We start from the raw sequence: 21582 nt of genomic DNA, 5'->3' as shown, positions 1-21582 counted from the left end.
CAATAGCAAGCAAAACTCTGGAAACTAAGCGAACACATGGAAATTAATGAACATGCTCCTGAATGTCCTATGGTTATAAGAAGAAATTTAAAAGGGAATCAAAAAATATCTTGAAACTAATAAAAATAAAGACACATCATACCAAAACCTGTGATATAGTGCAAAAGCAGTACTAAGAGGGACGTTTATTGAAATAAACACTGACATCAAGAGAAAACAAAGATTTCAAATAAACAACCTAATGCTACACCTCAAAGAACTAGAAAGACAAGAACATTGATTGGATAGATTGAGCCATATTTCTATGGGGGAACTCTCCATAATGTGGGGCACTGAATAGCAAGCTGACAAACTCCTTGCTATTTTATGGAAATTATGCCAGCAACGCTGGGTTCCCATTTGCCTGCCTCCCCTGTCTCCCTCCCCTTGACGTCTGACATTTGAATAAAACCGGGACCCTGAGAACTTTGTAAAGGAGAAATTTATGCTCTCATTTTGCTGATAGGTCGTTAGCCATGAACGTTCAAGCGCCATGGCAACAGAAAGTGTTCTATAAACAGCTCTGTACCAGACATAACTGGCTTAATCAGTACAATATGCTATTTTTACTGGCTTATAAAAAGAACCTAAAATAAACTAAGGGGCTTCACAGGTCAGCAACCTGTGAAATCCTCCTGATCCCATAAACGTGATGCCTCTTCACCTCCGTACCATCTTCCCCTGGGTACCGGTCGTCTACAAGTGGCACCTGGACGAGGACCTGAGTACACAGAAGCCTCTTGGAAACAGGTGAGGGAACCTTTGTGTTTTAGGGTGCGCACCTATTCTCTTTAGGAACGAAAGCCTATAGTCAGGAGGAAAACTAATGGGACAAGGTGGAGCAAAGAGCGGGGCCTCTTTCTCCAAGTCTTGAAATCTATGCTTAAAGCCCAGGGCTGCAAGGTCTCTATCGTTGAGTTAGAGAAATTTATACATCACATTCAAGAAGTCTGCCCCTGGTTTCCTGAAGAAGGGACAGTCAATATTGAAACTTGGGAACATGTTGGGAGACGGCTCCGAGACCATTATTGCGTTGTGGGTCCTTCTAAGGTCCCTGTTGACACCTTTTCTTTATGGAATTTAACAGGGCCTGTCTTGGTGGAGGCGAATGCCTTTTGTGGAAATCAGAGTTTTCTGAACGCACTGGGAACAATCCGAGCGTAATCATAGGGAAGGACTTGAGGTTACTTTTGATATGCTAGCAGGAGAAGGTGAATTTGCTACAGTAGCACGGCAGCTTGGATTCTCTGCTGGCGTGTATCAGCAGATTAATACTCTTGCTCAACAAGCTTGGAGGAGGCTTCCCACAGCTGGCACTAAAATGGAAGAACTTGGTAAGGTCTGTCAGGGTCCTGATGAGCCATATCAGAATTTCTTGTCCCGTTTGCTGCAGGCTGTGGGATGCCTAGTGGCAGATGGGGAAGCTGGAATGTTGCTAACTAGACAGCTGGCTTATGAAAATGCCAACAAAGCTTGCAGGCTGCTATCTGCCCTTACAGAAAAAATGGAACACTCTCTGATGTCGTCTCTGCACAGATATTGGACCTTCATATATGCAGGGAGTGCCTTTTGCAGCTGCTTTGCAAAATATAACTCCCTCTCAATATTTTAGAGAACAAGAAAAGAAAAAACCTCAACATGGACGCAAAATGTGCTTTAAATGCAGAAGGCGGGGGGGTCATTTCGCAAAGCAATGTCCTAATCAGGACTATGATTCTGGCAATTCACATTCTACTCCTTCCCCTAATATCTGCCTGAGATGTCAGAGAGGACATCACTGGGCTAAAGAATGCCATTCCAAGACCATGGTACAAGGCTGGCCTCTTCCCCAATGGGGAAACAGGAAGTGGAGCTGAGCCTGGCCCCGTCAAACAATGGCAGCCATGTCCATCTATCTTCCCCAAATTCTGGAGTCAGCCTCCAAAACACCATCGCTGACCTCTCCTGAGCAACCAGAGGAAGTGGAGGGTTGGATCTCAGCCCCACAGCTCGGTTTGTGTTAACCCTTAATATAGGACCACAAGCTATCCCTACTGGTATATTTGGCCCTTTACCTTCAGGCAGTGTAGGGATTGTCTTGGGGTGGAGCAGCCATGCTTTAAAAGGTCTTCAGGTGTTTCCTGGAGTCATTGACTCTGATTATACTGGAGAGGTATGAGTTATGGCTGCTGCAGGGCAAGGAATCATGACTGTCTCTCCTGACATGAGAATAGCTCAACTAGTATTGGTCACTCTTCTAATTACAGTCAAACTACCCCACAGGGAGAGCAAGGGTTTGGATCATCTGATGAAGCCTATTTGGTACAGCAAATAGGAAAGGGATGCCCAGAGTTAGTGTTATCTATTCAGGGAAAACTTTTTAAGGGGTTAATAGATATGGGAGCTGACATTTCTGTCATGTCCCGAACATGTTGGCCCATTTCTTGGCCTTTGCAGCCAGCCATGACTGAGCTCCAAGGGATCGGCCAGTCAAGTGCACCTTGGCACAGTAGCTCTTTCCTCACTTGGACTGACAATGAAGGCCATTCTGGGACTTTTTGTCCCTATGTGATTTCTTCTACACCTTTGAATTTGTGGAGACGTGATGTCTTGCAGCAAATGGGAGCTTTACTATTGAGTCACAATGAAATTCTGCACCGTTCCTCTCCCCCTTTATAATGGGGGCCCTGATATCTCCTGTCACCGCTGATCCAATTTCTTGGCTCTCAGATACACCTGTATGGGTGGATCAGTGGCCCCTTACTCAGGAGAAATTACTTGCTTGTCAAAATTTGGTTTGAGATCAATTTCAAAAGGGCCATATTGAACCCTCTAATAGTCCTTGGAATACCCCTATTTTCGTCACTAAGAAAAAGTCTGGCTCGTGGAGACTTTTGCAAGACCTCAGAGCTATTAATGCAGTTATGAAACCCATGGGTATTTTACTACCTGGCCTTCCATCTCCTAAAGCCATCCTGGCTTCATTTTATTTAATGGTCCTGGACCTGCAAGACTGTTTCTTTTCTATCCCCTTGTCTCCTTCAGATTGCGAATGGTTCACTTTTAGCATACCCACGTCTGGCCATCAACAACAAATTACAAGTCATGCTGAAAGACAAACACACAAATTTAAGAGACAGAGCAAAGGACAAAACTAGACTTGAGATATGGCAGATCAGAACTATCAGACTGGAACTTTCAAACATGCTGACGACTGTAGGGAAAAGTAGAAAACAGGGAAGAACAAGTGGGCAATGTAAGCCCAGAGATGGAAACTCTAAGAAAGAATCAAATTAAATGCGACATAAAAAAAAAAAAACCACTGTAACAGAAATGGAAAGAATGTCCTTGAGCAACAGACAAGACACAGCTGAAGAAATAATCAGTGATTTTGAGGAAATGTCAATAAAAAATTCCAAAACTAAAATGCACAGAGAAAAAAGAAAAGACAGAACAGAATTTCCAGAGAGCAGTGTAACGTATTCTTCTGTACATGGATTGTGTGTGTGACCGTGAAGGCTGAGAAGCTCCATGAGCTGCTGTCTGCAGTCTGCAGAGCTACAAAGCCAGGGGTATAGTTCAGTCTGAATCTGAAGGCCCGAGAACTAGGAGCTCCAATGTTCTAATGTCCCGGCTCAAGAGAGAGCTCATTCCTCCACCTTTTTATTCCATTTGGACCCTCAACCAATTGTACGATGCCCGCCTGTGGGGATGAAGGTAGATCTTCTTTACTCAGTCTCCCCTTTCAAATGCTAATCTTTTCCAGAACCATTTCACAGAGACACCCAGAAATAATATTTTACCAGCTACTTGGGCATCCCTTAGCACAGTGAACTTGACACATAAAATTAACCATCACGAGGCAACCCCTTTTCAACTCTTTAAACTATGCCTAATGATGAAAGCAGCCCAATATAATCAATCTGCCACCAAGTGGCTGGCTGATCATTCCAGAGAGTGGTGCCATATTGGAGGCTCAGTGTTCTTTGTTGATGGCAGGTTGGGCACTCAGCAGTGACCATGCCCAGGTCAGCCTTGGCAAGTGAAATTTCATATTACTAAGCCCAGGCCTAACCTTCATCTCTGCCACTATGGCTACTTTGTTCATGAACATATTAGGGGCAGCTGGTAAAAGAGGCTAACTGGTACCCATGGAACAGGTTTTCCTATGCACTGGACCATTACATTTCTCTGCTGGGGTCACCTTTGCTGAACACAAGTATTTTCATGTTTTCTGCCCATCCACAGAGGTCTATCACATACCTCTTCCCCCAAATTTGTCATCAGTTTTTCAATCATACTCCTTCCAAGTCTCTGATCAATGTGGGAGCTCAGAACACAGCACTCCAGACTATGGCACTGTGGCATGCTGAGTACTTTGAACTAAAGAAGATTGGAGAAACCTCAGAAACAAGTCTTTCTGACCTTCTCCTGTTCTTCCATCTCCTGTTCCACCTTCTCCACTGAAGAGGGTCATAGAAGCCAGAATTCTTCTTCCCCAAGTTGGGTAACAGAAATTAGAACTCCTCTCCCTAAGCTGTAAAACCTTGAAAGGTCACTTCCTTCTCCTTTCTCCCATGAAGATCCTCATTCCAGAAGGGTCCTTCCCATACCCAGGAAGAAGAAACGCTGCACAGAGAGGCCAAGAAGAATCTCAACAGTCAGGCTTTGTTGGATTATCCTTCTCAGTCTGTCTCCAACAGATCATACTCTTTTGTCCAATCACAATTGTCCATTCTTCATCAAACCTAAGCATAAAAATAGTACTGCTACCTTTTCTTAATCTCTTTCTTCTTATTTTATTATTTATTATTAGCATATGCGTTATTACAAGTCTTGATTTTTCTTTATGCCATTTAACCAACCTATCACTCCCCAAACCCCTTCCCTCGCTCCCCCCATCTCTAGTATCCTTAGGCTGTGGTCTTTCCTTTCCTTTCCTTTCCTTTCCTTTCTCTTTCTTTCTTTTCTTCTTTCTTTGCACCCAGTTATGAGTGAGAACATGTGGTATTTCTCTTTCCTTGTTTGGCTTACATCACTTAACATAATTTCCTCCAGACTTATCCATGTTCCTGAAAGTGGCAGAATTTCATTCTTTTTTTATGGCTGAGTAGTATTCCATTGTGTATATATACCACATTTTCCTTATCCAGTCATCTGTTGATGGACACTTAGGTTGGTTCCATCTCTTGGCTATTGTAAATAGAGCTGTGATGAACATGAGAGTGCAAGTATCCCTTCAATATGATGATTTCCTTTCCTTTGGATATATACTCAGCAGTGGGACTGCTGGGTCCTATGGTAGCTCTATCTGTAGTTGCTTGAGGAAACTCCATACTGTTTTCCATACAGGCTATGTTAATTTACAGTCCCACCAGCAGTGTAGAAGAGTTCCCTTTTCCCCACATCCTCACCAGTGTTTGTTATTCTTGGTCTTTTTAATAATGACCAGTCTAACTGGAGTGAGATGATATCTTAATGTGGTGTTGATTTGTATTTCTCTGATGACTACTGATGCTGAGTACTTTTTCATGTACCTGTTGGCCATTTGCATGTCTTTCTTTGAAAGATGTCTATTCATCACCTTTGCCCATTTTTTAATAGGGTTATTTGATTTCTAACTGTATGGTTGTTTGAGTACTTTATATATTCTGGATATTAATCCCTTGTTGGATGTACAGTTTGAAAATATTTTCTCCCATTCCATAGGTTGTCTTTCCACTCTGTTGATTGTTTCCTTTGCTATGCAGAATCTTTTCATTTTGATATAATCACATTTGATTATTTTCTTTTGTTGCTTATGTTTTGGGGATCTTGTTTGTAAAGTCTGTGCCCACTATTAGTCCCTTAAGTGTTTCCCCTATATTTTCTATTTGTAGTTTTACAGCTCAGGTCTTATACTTAAGTCCTTAATCCATTTTGAGTTGATTTTGGTAGGTGGTGAGGGGTACAGGTCCAGTTTCATTCTTCTGCATATGGATGTCCAATTTTCCCAGCACCATTTATAGAAGAGGTAGTCTTTTCCCTAATGTATCATCTTGTTGCCTTTGTCAAAGATCAGTTGCCTGTAAGTATGTGGGTTGATTCCTCAGTTTTCGATTCTTTTCCACTAATCTGAGTGTTTTTATGCCAGGACCATGATGGTTTGATTATAATAGATTTGTAATATAATTTGAAGTCAGATAGTGTTATGCTTCTGGCTTTATTTCTTTATTTATTTACTCAGGATTGCTTTGGCTGTTTGGGATCTTTTCTTGTTCCATATGAATGTTAGGATTGCTTTTTCTATTTCTGTGAAGAATGTCATTGGTATTTTGATGGGGATTACATTGAATGTGTAGATTGCTTTGGGCAGAAAGGACATTTTCACAATGTTAATTCTTCCCATTCAAAAGCATGGTATGTCTTTCCATCTTTTTGTGTCCTCTTTAAATTCTTTCAGTAGTATTTTGTAGTTCTCATTGTAGAGATCTTTCACCTCCTTGGTTAAATTGATTCCTAGGTATTTTATTTGTTTTGTAGCTGTTGTAAATGGGCTTGCTTTCTTTATTTCTTTTTCTGCTAGTTTGTTATAAGAGCATGTAGTGGATTGAGTTATGTTCCCCCAGAACTCATTGGAGCTTGAACTGTGTCCCCCAAGTTTTATGTATTAGAAACTTAGCCCCACTATGACTGTTCAGAGGGTGGGAAATCCTATTATGGTAATTGTAAGGTGGGGCCTTGAAGAGGTGATGAGATTGTAGGACTGTGCTGTAGTGAATGGATTAAAAGTGGTGGTCAGGGGCATGGCTCTGAGGGCTTTAAAAGAGGAGAGTCTGTCTTTCTCTCTGCTCTCTGCTCTGCTCTCTCTTCTTCCACCATCTTGCAATGTTAGACCACTGGGTCACTGTCACTACCACCAGATGGACTTTGGACTTCCCAGCCTCAGAAACTGTAAGCAATAAATTTCATTTTCTTTATAAATCACCCAGTTTCAAGTATTTTGTTATGAGCAACAAAAATGGACTAATACAGAATTCCTTTTCAGACATCTCAAGGGTTTACTGCTCTGTGGGGTCTGGTACTTGAGAATTACCATATGCCTTCAGCAGTGTCATATCATCTTGTTTATTTGTAGATCTGGTATTTTTTCATTGATGTTTGGTCATCTGGTAGAGCACTTGTTTCTTCTATTACTCTGGAGTGGGCTATGAGGGGAAAGACTTCCTCCTCTGTAGGCTCTGCTGGTGACTCTTCTTGTATCAGCGCAGTTGGGTGCATAGTGGGCTGCATCTGCTCCTGCTTGGTTGGTGGGTGGGCTGCAGGAAGCTGGCATGGGCCAGCGGCTGTGTAGAGGGCAGTGAGCAGGACCTGGTCGCACTTTTGGTCAGCGGATCGGCCTCTCCGGGACGCCAGCTGACAGCTGTTTTGGGGGTGACTGGTAGGACTGGCACTACCTGGGTGAGCCCATTTGGTCCAGTAAAACAGCCCTTTTGAGAGTCTGGCAATTTTTTAGAAATCTAAACATGTGCTTACCATATGACCCAGTAATTATGCTCCTTTGTATTTACCCAGGAGATGTGAAAACTTATGTCCACACTCACAAAAACCTGCACATTAATATTTACAGCAGTTTTTTTCGTAATTGCCCCAAATTGGAAAGACCGAAAATGTCCTTCAACAGACAAACAGATGAACTGTGGTACATCTGTACAGTGGAATATTATTCAGTGACAAAAGGAAATGAGCTATGAAACCATGAAAAAACATGGAGGAAACATAAATGAATATTGCTAAGAGATATTAAGAAGATCATTGGTTGTTAGGAGTTTGTAGGATTGGAGGGAAGGTTGAATATGTGGAGCACGGGGCCTTTTCAGGGCAGTGAAACTATTCTGTGTGACCTTGTAATGATAAATACATGTTGTTATGTACTTTTCAAGACCTGTGGAATGTACAAACAAAGAGTTAACCCAAAGTAAACTATGGACTCTAGTTAATAATACTGTGTAAATAGTGTCAGATGAATTGTAACAAATGCATCACACTAATGCAAGATATGAATAATAGGGGATACTGGGAAAGGCAGGGGTTAGGGAATTAATGGTAGCTCTCTGTACTTGATATTTATTTTTTTGTGAAACAGAAACTGCTGTAAAAAATGTGTATAATAACTGTTTTCTTAAAAGCTACTAAAGAAAACATATAATAAAGAAGCACTAGCAAAATAGCATAACTCTGATACTAAATTAAAAAAAACATTATTGCAAAATATAAAACTTATTACAATCAATCCCATTTATAAACTAGAAACAATTATATCAAGCAAAATATTCAAAAATTCAATAAAAACATATAGTAATTGGTTTTATTCTAAGAATTTAGAATTTTACAATTGTTTTACTATTAAAAAACTCAATATATGTGTTTGTACATTAACAGATTTAAAAAGAAAAACCTTATGGTTAGGTCAGTAATGCAGAAAAAGTCTTTGATAAAATTTAGCATCTATCTGTGATTTAAAAAGTAGCAAATTAGGAATATAAAGATTTTTTTCATTGAAAAAGAATCATAAAAATCTTCTACAAATACTATACGTGTGAAGTACTGAAATGTTTTCTTTTACAACAGGGACAAGACAGGAATATCCACCACATATTCAATCACGCTGCACTAAAACTTTAAATTGAATATTCTGTTCTTTTCTTAACTTCTTGATATTCATTCTTAGGTTACTAATTTTTAGAGTAATAAAACGATAAATTTGTAGGTAGACTAATCAAGAGAAAAGTATATCATTAATTAAAAGACAGTAACGCTGCTATAACTGCCAACATTTCATGATTAATAATATTTCTGAACGACTACATACTAATAAAATTGAGCTGAAATTGTAAACCATAGAGCTGTCTGTCATTGCAGACTAAACACAGCTTCTCCTAGATTCAGTCAGATTTTACTTGACTTTGTAATTATTTTAAAATAAATAAGCAATCGAGAAGAAATAATTCTTTTTTTTTTTTTTGCATGAGGTTTCATTTCCTATTGGACACTTCTCCATGAGAGCAATAAAAAAAAAAATTCCCTGATGTGCCAACATGTTTTTATAGTATGTTCTCTGTAAAATAGTATATACCCATACATTTTAATTATTAAGTGTTTGAGGGAGAACAAAATATGTTCACAATAGAAGTGAAACATGCATTTATTTGTGTTTTAAAAAGAATAAATGTTTTTCATTTAAACATATTACTAATTAATAAGTTGGGGTGCTTAAAATAAACTTAATATACATCTAGCACAATTCACTTAATAGTGTTAGAATGAGCTAATTTGATTTTCTTTATTAAAATATAACAGATTCTCAATCCTCACAAACAGGATAAATGTTTACTTTGAATTACCTACAAAAATAGCACACAATTTAGAACTACAAAAGAGTTACTTACCCCTTTTCCTTTGCATTTTATAGAGGCATTACAGTTAGATCCCATTAAATGAACTGCTCTGCAAGTTTTATTTACACAATACTAAAATAAAACAAGCAAAAACATTTATAATTATTTATAAATTTCATATAAAATGAAAATGCATTAATAATTTGTTGTATATGCAAGAGATGCTGAAGTTGAAGGACCTCTTATTCATATTATTCTGATTCTGGTAAAAATATTTGCATATAGAAGAATTAAATTAGAGCCTCATCTCATACCTTATACAAAAATCAACTCAAAATGGATCAAATGAAGACATCAGGTAAAATCATCATGACCTTAGTTTGGCAGTGACTTTTTTGGATATGAACTGAAAAGCAGAGGCAACAAAAGCAAAAATAGACAAATGGGATTATATCAAACTATGCTTCTATCAAATGTGCTTCTGCACAGCCAAGGACAGTACCCACAGAGGGAAGAGACAATCTGTGGAACGGGAGAAAATATCTGCAAACCATAGATCTGATAAGGGGTTAATATCCAAAATATATAAGGAGCTCAAACAAATAAATAGTAAGAAAACAAATAACCATATTGGAAACTTGGTAAAGTATGAAACAGAAATTTCTCAAAAGAAGACATACAAATGGCCAACAGATAAACAAAAAAGAACACTGAAAATCACTAATCATCAGAGAAATGCAAATTAAAACCACAATGGGATATCACCTCACAACTTTTAGAATAGTTATTGTCAAAACCACTAAAGACAAGAAGTTTGGAGAGGATGTGGGCAAAAGGGAAACCTTATACACTGTTGATGAAGATGTAAATTGGTACAGCCACTACGGGAAATAGTATGGAGGGTCTTCAAAAACTAAAGATAAAACTACTTAATGATTCAGCAGTCCCACTACTCGGAATATATCAGAAGAAGCAGAAATCAGGACCCCAAAGCTATATCTGCACTCCCATGTTCACTGTAGGATTTCTCACAATAGACAAGATATAGAAGCAATCTAAATGTCCATTAATTGATGAATGGACTAAAATAAAAGTGTACACATACAGTGGAATATTATTCAGCCTTAAACAAAAGGGGATTCTTGCCACTTGCAACAGAGACCATTAGGCTAAGTTTATATATTTAAAAATACTGTATTGTATACTTAAATCTTTGCTAAGAGGGTAGATTATATGTTAAATGCTTCTATGAGAGATAATCATAATTATGAAGAAGTACAAAAATAAATAAGTAAAAGACTAGGAGGAAACGTCTGGAGGTAATAGGCTTCTGGCATAGATTGTGGTGATGGTTTCAAGGATGTACAATTTTCTCCAAACTCATCAAGCTGTGTACATAATTACGTACAGACTTCTGTATTTTAAAAAAAGTTTAAATAAACAATTTTACAAAAAAAGTAAAAATAAACTACAGAATAGAAGAAAATATCATCAGTACAGACATGTCAAAATGGCTACAGTAGGGCCAAGCCCGTGGCGCACTTGGTAGAGTGCTGCGCTGGGAGTGCGGCGACGCTCCCGCCGCGGGTTCGGATCCTATGTAGGACTGACCGGTGCACTCACTGGCTGAGTGCCGGTCACGAAAAAACGACAAAAAACAAAACAAAACAAAATGGCTACAGTAAAAAGTAGTGATAACTCCAGATACTGTGAGGACGTGGAGAAACTTGATCACTCACACATCAGTGGTGGAAATGTAAAATGGTACAGCCACTCGGTCAAGGACCGTAGCAGTGGCTTGTAGAACCAAACATGCACTTATCACATGGACCAGAAACTGCACTCTAGGGCTTTTGTTTTAGGAAAATAAAATGACACACATTTATCATCTCAGTTTCTGTGAGTCCTAAATTCTGGGTATGGCACAGCTTAGTCTTTCACTTCAGGGTTTTGTGTAATGCTATTACAGGGCCAGCAAGTTTTTCCTGAAGACTTTACTCAGGCACATCTGCTTTGGAACTTGTCACGTGGCTGTTGGCAGCCTGTTGGATTAACAAGCTCATTTCCTCAGTGGCTGCTGGATGAAGGCAATACTCAGTTCCTTCCCATGTATTCCTCTCCAACATGACATCTTGTTTCATCAGTGTAAACATTTAAGAAGGAGGGGGCAGGGAGAGAGAGAGAGAAAGCAAAATGAAAGATACTAATGTCTTTTGTAACCTAATGCTGGAATAGACATTCCGTCATTTTTGCCAAGCTCTATTTGTCAGAAGCAAGTCACTAGTTCATCTGTCACAAAGTAGGGTGGAGGGATATGTATTATACAAGGGAGTGAATGAGAAAAGGCGACATCATTGAGAAACATTTTAAAAGCAGACATCCTTTACACATGCAAACTGCATTCATTCCCAAGGTCTCAAAAATTCAAAAATTCTCCTTCCATTACAGTATCAATTCAAGGCCTGTCTGTCCGTCTGAGTTAGCTGCAGAAATGGATTAGGCTACTGGGCATACTTTTTGTGTGTATAAAATGAAAGAGTGGTTCTCTCTCCCCAACACCACGAATATACAGTGGTGAAACAGACATAGAATAACTTCCATAAATATTTTAATGCAAAGTGGGGTGGGGGAGTGGCTGTAGATGGAACTAAAGGGGAATCGCTGGTCCACAGCAACTCTGAAGTCCAGCAGAGCATGTGTTGGAAGTTCCCTGATTAGATTTCAAGGCCCGTGAATGATCTCTGTTGGCTCTTAATTACGGCCTCTCAGCTCTTGTCTGATCCTCTAAATATTCCTTCCTTGTCCATGGAAGATAGTGTGTGTTCACAGCTGAGAAAATTTCTCAGCCTATCTCCTACCAAGAGACTTTTTGGGGGCGGGCGGGGATCCAATGGCCTCTTCTCTTCTGTACCTTCTTTGTCCCTTTCATCCTTGCTGGCGGTTTGCTGGTATTTCTTAAAAACTACAGGCCTCTGTGATTCTCACTGGCGTTCATTACATTAGACAAAAGCCACACTCACAAACATTTTTGAAATAAGCACTTTTCTACCTTAAGGAGATGACGGAAGGACAAAGGCCTAAGGCTTCTGGATGCTCCATTTTTGGTTGTTTTCAGAGGATTTATGAGGCATACCCTTACTTTAAATGGAAATTGTACTTGTATAAGTGAATAGTGCTTTCATCCTTTGGTCTTTCTGAACTCTTGACTAATGTTGATACAGTCTCAGTTTGGGATTATCTCTAGGTCACATTTTTCTGACGATGCTTGGAATCAGTTTCGCGATTTGCTGTCTGGAGAGGCTGCTAATTTTCAAAATTATCAAGTCTTGGTTAAGCTGAACAGTTGTCTCGATTTCTTTCCTCGTGTTATAAGCAAGAAGAAGAAACAAGGAATTATATCACCAGGTTCATTAGGTACATGTTCTGCTTTCCATATACTGTGGAGGACAGTGTGCTAAGCTTTCTGACACTAAATAAAAAGTAACTTCTTCCTTCAGTTTCCAATAATATGTTCCTCACGATCTCTGGAGCTCTCACCAGCAAGGTCCTCAAAGTCGGGGGTTGTGTTCATGGCCTGTCCAAGGCAATGTGAGCTTCCTTTATCATAGTCTTCAACGTTTTTCTAGTCCTCACCCACTTCCACATTTTTAGGTATTTGTTACAGCAACAGCATATTTCCAGGTACCAAAATCTCTATTACCTGCTGCTGCATAACAAATTATTGCCAAAATTAATGGCATTAAGCAACACCCATTATTATACCACAGTTTCTGTGGGTCAGGAATCTGAGCACATCTGCTCTGGCTTATCTTCTTCAGTCTCTTGCACAGCTATAATCAAGGCGTCATCTAGGACTGTTGTCTCATCTCAAGGTCTGACCTGGAAAGAGCCTCTTCATAGCTCGCTCATGATTTTTGGCAGAATTCAGTTCCTCAAAATCTGTTGGACTGCAGACCCCAGACTCTCACTGGCCCACAGTTGCTTTCCTGTGGGCTTCTCCACGATGGCAGCTTGCCTCAGCAAAGCAAGCAATCTGATACGGCAAGAGAGAAGTCCGTGCAAAACAGAGATCACCGTCTTTTCTAACCCAGTCTGGTCAGTGATATCCTATAACTTTGTCACGCTCTGTTTGTTAGAAACAAGTCATTACATGCAGCCCACAGACAAAGAGAAGCTGTTACACAAGCAAGTGAGACGTTTGGGAGGCATTTTAGGAGCTGGCCACCACAGCCAGCAGGTTTCCCATGGGGTTAAGATTGCTGATCCCAGACATAGCAATTGGCTGACCAATCCACCACTTCCAGGTTTTGTTTTATTTTTATTCGGAAAGTAAGTGCTGAATGCCATTTACATACAACACACTGATCTATATAATCTCTGCTTTAAATTTCAGATGACTTATTTACTGTATCTTCTGGAATTGTGTGCCCTCGTGCCTTCCAACCCACTAACCATTGCTGTCCCCCTTTCCTCTACGACTGCATGGATGTAAGTGCTCATATGTATACGTACATGCACATGTACGTGAGCCCATGTGTGTACTCTAGTCATGCTTTCTAAGTACAGATTTCATGTTTGGTTCTTCCAAACTTCTCATACTGATATTTTGATCAGACACATAAGAAGCAGATAACTAAAGAAATATAAAACGTGCATTATGTCTCTTTGTGAAGCAAAGAAAACTAAGTATTAGAATTTTATCATTTAAAACTATTAAAATTCAAAGATCTAAAAAAAAATATCAGCTGTCAGTTAGTGGAAACTTGTGCTTAAAACACACATATATATATACTTTTTTCACATAAGAACTGATGAAAGGTTAATCCAAAAAGCAATATTATTGGATAACCGAGACTTAGTTTAATTATGTTTTCAATGTCATACGGGAAATAAATGCCAGAGCCAGGTTCAAATCCATTCAGTATCACTGTGATAGCTATCATGTTATACATCTAGTAATTAATATTATTCAACACAGCTAAATGTAACATTTTTATAACATTTTGTTACCATTTGTGGACCACACACAGTGCCATCAGCCACATAGGCATTGTCTGTTCCATCCGATCCCACAGAGAGCCCAGCAGTTATGGACAGACACACATGATCTTGAACATATGAATAAGCTGCAGACCGAACATCACTTTCGTAAGTATCTTTATGTGGCCAAACACAAGCTAATTTTCCACAGAGAACATCCCTGGAAATGGAAAGAAGAAAATTCCTTATCATTTTGTGTTTTAGTGATATCAGGCTCCAATTAAGTATTATATGGATGATACATTAAGCATTGTTTAGTTGATGATATAAAACCAGAAAAAATGTCAAAATAAAAGCATTTCATGGTGCATGACAATTAAATTCAACTAGATTAATTTGCACTGTAGTGGAAGGGAAGTGTACAAGCTAACCTCAGATGTGCAGACGTAATTTCGTTTCCTATCTTAGAGTTGAACTTGGTTCCCTTGCCCCCAGCTGTCTCAGAGCACTTGTCATATTTTACCACATTCTTGGGAGAACATCACGTGCTCCCACACTTTGATATGCTTTGCTCACTCCAGTCACTTGTTATCCATAATTTGCTGAGAATGGCTAATGGCATTTACTCTTTCTGTATCTTTCAGTTATGCCAATGACCCCTGTCATGATCTCCTTACAGTACACTTCTGTGGTATACAGACTCTTCATTTTGATCCCAAATTTCTGCTGACGTACAAATATTTCCAGTATATCTAAACCTGTCTTTTGAGAATTTAGGAACTTTTGGATTCCCTCCATGCCTCAAGCATACCAAAGGTTATCCCATAGACACTTAATTTCGCCATTTATAATCGATCATTGGGTAGAATATGGGGTTTCTCTAATAGGCTTAGAGTATTCCTACACTATGAACTGGAAAATAATCCATCTCCCAAGAGCAAAAAAATCACTCAAATCTATCAATCAAATATCATCCTCACTGGAAACAGCATGTCATTGTTATTTTGCCAAAAGTCTCCTCTCAGGAAATTTCATCCATTTGTCTTTAAAGACCATTCTGAGTTCTTTAGTGTCACAGGGATCATTAGCTTGATGACATCGAGAAGTGAGGCTGGGTGCCAAAAGCTAAGTCACTTTTCAAGCTTTCCTTCCCTCCAGCACTTTTTTTTTTTAAGCTTTTCAGATTTGGATATTTATTTTTTGATTGTGGCTCCCTTCTCTTTCTATGGAATATATTTTAAACCGCCCTTGCACGGTATGTCTTTTTCTAGTCTTGCTGTGGAATACAAACTTTTCCTTCAAAGTCCATTTTCTCAAAATTTTCATATATGGTTAAATTCTTAGAGCTGGTTTTTCTTTTCTGAAAAGGGATCTGATATGGATTGTATCCCCCAAGTTTTATGTATTAGTAGCTTGATCCCCTCTGTGACTGTTAAGAGGGTGGGAAATCCTATCATGGCCATTGTAAGGTGGGGCCTTGAAGAGGTGATGGGATTGAAGGACTGTGCAGGGGCGTGGTTCTGAGGGCTTTAAAATAAGAGCTTATGAGAGGCTAGTCTTTCTCTGCACTGCCATCTTCTGCCATGTGAGACCTCTGGGTCACTGCACCACCAGCAAGGCCTTCACCAATGTGTTCCCTGGACTTTGGACTTCCCAGCCTCTGAAACGGTAAGAAATAAATTTCGTTTCCTTTATAAATTACCTCGTTCTGAGTATGTTGTTACAAGCAACAGAGATGGACTAATACAGGGATCAAAGTCTCCTCTAAGCCGTTTATGCTATTCACTTCTAGTCTCATCTAGTGATTTTATTTCAGGAAAATCCACATAGTATTATCACAGCAGACAAAGTCCAGAGACGTCATGTTTGCCACTTTCATGGTTTCTCCCACCTTCATCTTCGTCTTCTCCTGTGGTAACATTAGATCAAAGTCAGCAGACACGCCTGTGGCCATCAGGGAGAGGTTCGGTGTGGCTGGCAGAGACCGTCTTCTGTCTGTGCTGGCATCTGCTGTGTGCAACTCGGTCTGCCTGGTCACTGACGCTCTTATTCGTAGCCAGCAAAGTGTGGCTGACCATGCCTCGCGTCTTAGAGACTTTGCAGGGTCTCCGCGTGTGACCTGCACTCATCAGCATTGTCTTTGTGATTCTACGTCCCCTCTTTCTGTGTCCTAGACCTGCTGTGTTGCGGCATGTGGGGAATCATGCATTCTCCTCGCGCCATGCACGGTCCACGGTAAGTTCACGTGTGGAGGAGGTGCTGGAGGACGCTGTCTTAGTCCACCCAACTTGACACTTTCTTCATGGACTTTTTATCTTCATAAAGGAACCACATTGTTTCTGAGCCATGCTGACTGTGGTGCTCAACTAAAGATTTTATAATTTTTCCTGGCTATGTCTTGGAGGCCAAGAGACTTTCTTGTCCCTGGATTATTCATCTTATCTAACAGTTTTTATATTTTGTTCCCACTGCCTTACTTCTTAAATCTGGCTTGGTTACTTTTTTTTTTATTATTCTTTTCTTTTCAGTACCTCCAAGAAATTCAGGAAGCATTTGTTACAGGGTAGGCACTATCTTTATTGGATTTCATGAATCCCTTTGTTATGTGGCTTACAGTAAAACTATGTTCCAACAATCCAAATTTAGCTATTGACATGTACTTCTATGCTTTACATATGACTGTTTTGAAAATAAACAACAAAAACAAAAATTAAAACTTTCTTCCTCTCAACAATTCTATCTCTTAAAATCAAACCACTTACTTTAGGATTATTTCAATTTATAGGCTTACTACAAAACTCAATTTTAAATTCTCAATATATAGCATGAGTTCTGAGTTTTAGCAGTTTTTGCTCACTTGCTTTCTCTGATAATAAGCATCAGCCCTCTTTTGGCCCAGTCTCATTCTGAGATGATATCAGGGAAAAATAAGAGGGAAAAAAAAAAAAAACCTCTGAATTGCACAGAAGAAAAATACATACATTAATATTTGAAAATATTGCCATGTTATACAATTTATTGTTCATTATCATTTAGTGTGTCTTGAGAAGAAATCTATATTTTTATGATTCAAAAGCAATCAATTTCTACATACATACTTCTGTTCACAAGGCAATGGTTGTGAATTTTTAGAACCACAGTTTCCAAATCCATTACGCAGAGCATTAACTTCTTTAAAACAGGCCAGTGGAGCACCTTGAGCACCTTAGAATACAAACATGTCAGTTGAATTATCATTCTTAATTCCAATGAAATGTTTCTCAACAGGCTAATGAAACTCCTATTTCAAAAAATCATATACTTCATCGTGCTTTTGTTTTTGCATGTACCTTTGTGAAAGCAAGTAGAAAGAAACAATTGTCTTACTAACATCACACAGAAAAGAATTATATCTATTGAAGTAACTTGTATTATTTTTAAAAACAATTTTCTGCCTCTGCCTGTGGTAGCAAATACTTTCTAGTCCAGTGGACATTGGCTTAGCCTTGTAACTTGATCTTCTTAATGAGAAATTTAAAGCATGTCACTTATTGGCAGAAATCTTGGGAACTAGTACACAGTTTGCCGTATTTTCCCATTTCTTGTTTGTTTGTTTCTCTCTGATGTGGGTATCAGCAATGTTTTAAGTACAGGCTCGTCTCTCAGACTGGGTGTCACAGTGAAGGCAATATGAAATATTGAATAGCTGTATGGGATGTGTGAATCTTGGAGATCTGGGGTTATTTCCAATTCATTAAATGTAGGAATTGAAACCTAGAAGCCTAAAATATGTGACACTGGCATAGGATCCTGGCAGTAGGTGGTGAGAAAACTATCATCAGAGGCCAAAAAGTGAGTAACTCATGCCATGTGATGGAGAAGAATTTGAAGAACTATCTTTTCAATCATTTAAAGAGAGATAATGGCCCCAATAAATGCATTGCCTTAAGCAAAGAGGCAAAGAACAGAATGTGTCCTGGTGACTCTTGGCTGCATTTGACCAAGTGGGCAAGTACTCAAGAAAAAGATAAGATAAACTAGAAAAATAGTCAGCTATTTCAAAAGAGGAAAAAAAGGAAACAGAGGAAGCACAGAAGTTTGTCTATACTGCAGACCCAGGGATGGGTGATGACAACTGTTGGCTGATGTCAACTCGCCAAGTCATTTTGTCTATTTCATTGTTTTGTGTCTCTTCCATAGTGGATGCTGTTTGATGGGTGTTAATCTGATGGATTAATATGCAGATCTTCATATTTCTTGCTCACTTCCATGTGTCTATTCATGCATGTCTATTCCAGAGCTTCTATTCCTCATCTTCCAAACTTTCTACATCCAGGCGCGCCATCAAGAAGTGGGGCCTGTTGTCACTGCCTATGAGTACATCCGTAGTCTAACCACTTCTAACCATTTCTACAGAAAATGGATGACCTGGTGGTCATCCCATAACTCCCAAGTGAGGCTGCAGTGTAGCCACTGTCCTTTTATGGTTTATAAGCAGTTACTAAGGCAGCCCACCTCTAAAACAAGCCTAGGCTTGTTCCTCCTGTGTCACTTGGACATAATGAAATCCCATGTGTCTGTAGGTGTGAGCCGAGAGAAAGGCAAAGATGTAAGAGGGGATAAAGGCATACCGTTCTGGATTTTTTGCTCATAAGTTTTCCTTCTGTGCTCTTTTTGCATGTGCTTGAATGCAGGTGAATGACTTCCATCTATCTAATCATATAACTTAGTGGGTCTGAAATAACTGAGCACAGTTTTTTCTTTCTTTCTTTCTTTCTTTCTCTTCTTTCTTTCTTTCTTTCTTTCTTTCTTTCTTTCTTTCTTACTTTCTTTCTTTCTTTTCTCTCTCTCTCTCTCTTTCTTTCTTTCTTTTTTTTTTTTTTTTTTTTGGCAGATGGCCGGTACAGGGAACCAAACCCATGACCTTGGTGTTATGAGGCTGTGCTCTAACCAACTCAGCTAACTGGCCAGCCCTTATGATGCACAGTTCTGAGCACACGGCCACTTGGTGTTCCAGTGTGATTCCACATCTCCACAGGGCCCTACAGCATGCCTGGAGGTGTTTTGTCAAAGCAATATCCTTCTCCAATTTAGATGGTTGCCTTGCACTAAGACTCCAGGAGATGCACGGTCATTCTGCCAAGGAGGCTTGCTGTAGACTCCACACAGCATTTTTTCTCATAACCTAACACCTGAGACCAAGGGTCTGCTGTGTTTTTTGATCAGAAAGGCAGGGTCATTTGCCTTGCTCCTGAACATGTTCCAGAGCCTTTTCCTGCTTTTCATTTCACTAAATGTGAGCAACATCTTATGTCACCCAGTAAATGCAATTGAGCAGTTGCTCCCCCACATGCCTCCAGAATCCAAAGAGGCTGCCAGCTATTGTACTTTTGCTTTTGTCACAGTAAAGCTACTCGACTACACCAGTTGTTGTGCCTGGGCTAATGTCGGAATCCTGTTGATGTCACCAATTGTAGGGTTACTTTTACCTGCTGGTAATTCTGCCGGGGAGACCAATTGTCGAGCTATGGCTGGGTCAGGAGCTCACAGACCCCTCAAGCACATTCCATACTGGGTCACAAACACTTCATATGCCAGGCCGGGTCACCAGACCCCACACACGCAGGTCTATGAGCCAGGTAACTAGCAAACATGTCCTTGGAAGCCATAGGTTGAAAAGGCATGGCCACTTGTGTGGCAGCGGCAGCCCCAGGCAGTAGAACGCCAACCAAGGTGCACTAACTCCACCCACATGCAACCTGTTCACAGCACATGCTCAGCAAGATTCTGCACATCTGAGGGGCCCCAACCATCCTCCCATGCTTTCCCAAAAGTCACATGAGGTGTAAAATACAATAGTTTGTTTCTTACTTGTAGCAGGTGTCAGGACATGCCTCTGACCACTGAGTTCTTAATAATTTTACTGATGTGACAGGTCCTTGAATACTTCTGCAGTCTACCTCCTCTCCTGTTCTTCGCAGCACACACATTTGACCTAGTCCTTTCGGCATGCTAGCTATATTTTGCTTATTTAGCCTGATTAGTATAAGATTGTTGGTTGAGTGGATCAGTGTGATATTTTCTGGGATGTCCAAATCTCTTCAACTATGTCATGACTGAGGGCAGGAGAGTAAATATAACCCTGACACAAAGGCCTAAATCATATTATGCATTCCATGTGAATGCAAATTGGTTTTAATCTACTTTTCAAATAGGAATAGAAAAGAATACATTTGCCAATTCGATGGCTGCACCCCTACTGCACATCTGGGGCCATGTTAATCTGCTCTAGCATAGACACATATCTGGCACAGTAAATGCAATTATGTCTGCTACTGGTTTGTATTTGCAATAGTTTGCTGTAATATTCCAGGACCATCTGCTTTCTGCAGGGATCATATTGAATAATTAAATGTAGTAATAATATAGCCAACCACCTCTGAATGTTTTAGTTCTTTAATGGTAGCACTAATTTCTGGGAAGTGATATTTACAGAGGCTTTCTCCATTATCTTACCAAAAGGCCAAGGACCCAGTGAGGGGATTATACACACTACTAAATATGCCAACCTCAGTTATACACACTAGAACTGAGAAATAACCACCAAATGGATTCATGGACCTAGCAGACCCACTGTAGACTGGAACATGGCCAGGACTCTATTTAATTCATGGACCCCATAAGTCCTCAGTCTCACAGGGAGACCACGATGGCACTGGGTAATGAAGTTTGGATGTGTTGTCCCCTCCAAAAATCATGTGGAAATTTAATCTCCAATGTGGCAGTGTTGGAAACTGATTGAGTCATGGGGGTGGATCCCTCATGAATGGATTAATGCTCTCCCTGGGGGAGGGGGGATTAATGAGTGAGTTCTCGCTCTATTAGTTCCTGCTAGAGCTTGTTGTTTATAGGGCCCTGGCACCTCCTCTCTCTCTCTCTCTCTCTCTCTCTGCTTCCTCTTGCCATGTGATCTGCTTGTACCTGCCGGCTACCTGCCACTTTTCCTCCATGAGTAGAAGCAGCCTGAGGCCCGTGCCAGATGCAACTGTCCCAGAATCATAAGCCAAATAAACATCTTTTCCTTATAAATTACCCAGTCTCAGGTAGTTCTGTTATAGCAACACAAAACAGACTAATACAGAAAATTGGTACCAGGAGTGGGGTGTTGCTAAACAGGTACCTGAAAATGTGGAAGCAGCTTTGGAACTGGGTAACAGGCAAAGGTTGG

The 21582-nt window shown here is 39.9% G+C and overlaps 1 protein-coding gene across 1 annotated transcript in view; it reads right to left on the bottom strand.

Moving 5' to 3' along the window:
• The window catches only part of LOC134361754 (disintegrin and metalloproteinase domain-containing protein 18-like), a 129695-nt gene that overhangs the window by 11229 nt on the left and 96884 nt on the right, over window positions 1–21582 (bottom strand). Inside the window, 3 exon segments of the mRNA XM_063076732.1 lie at window positions 9447–9527; window positions 14406–14595; window positions 17474–17579. Coding sequence (XP_062932802.1) covers window positions 9447–9527; window positions 14406–14595; window positions 17474–17579 — 377 coding nt within the window.

Source organism: Cynocephalus volans, chromosome 13 (genome assembly GCF_027409185.1).
Source record: "Cynocephalus volans isolate mCynVol1 chromosome 13, mCynVol1.pri, whole genome shotgun sequence".
Lineage (NCBI taxonomy): Eukaryota > Metazoa > Chordata > Mammalia > Dermoptera > Cynocephalidae > Cynocephalus > Cynocephalus volans.
The sequence above is the reverse complement of the archived record's forward strand: the minus strand, read 5'-3'. Positions and strand labels throughout refer to the sequence as shown.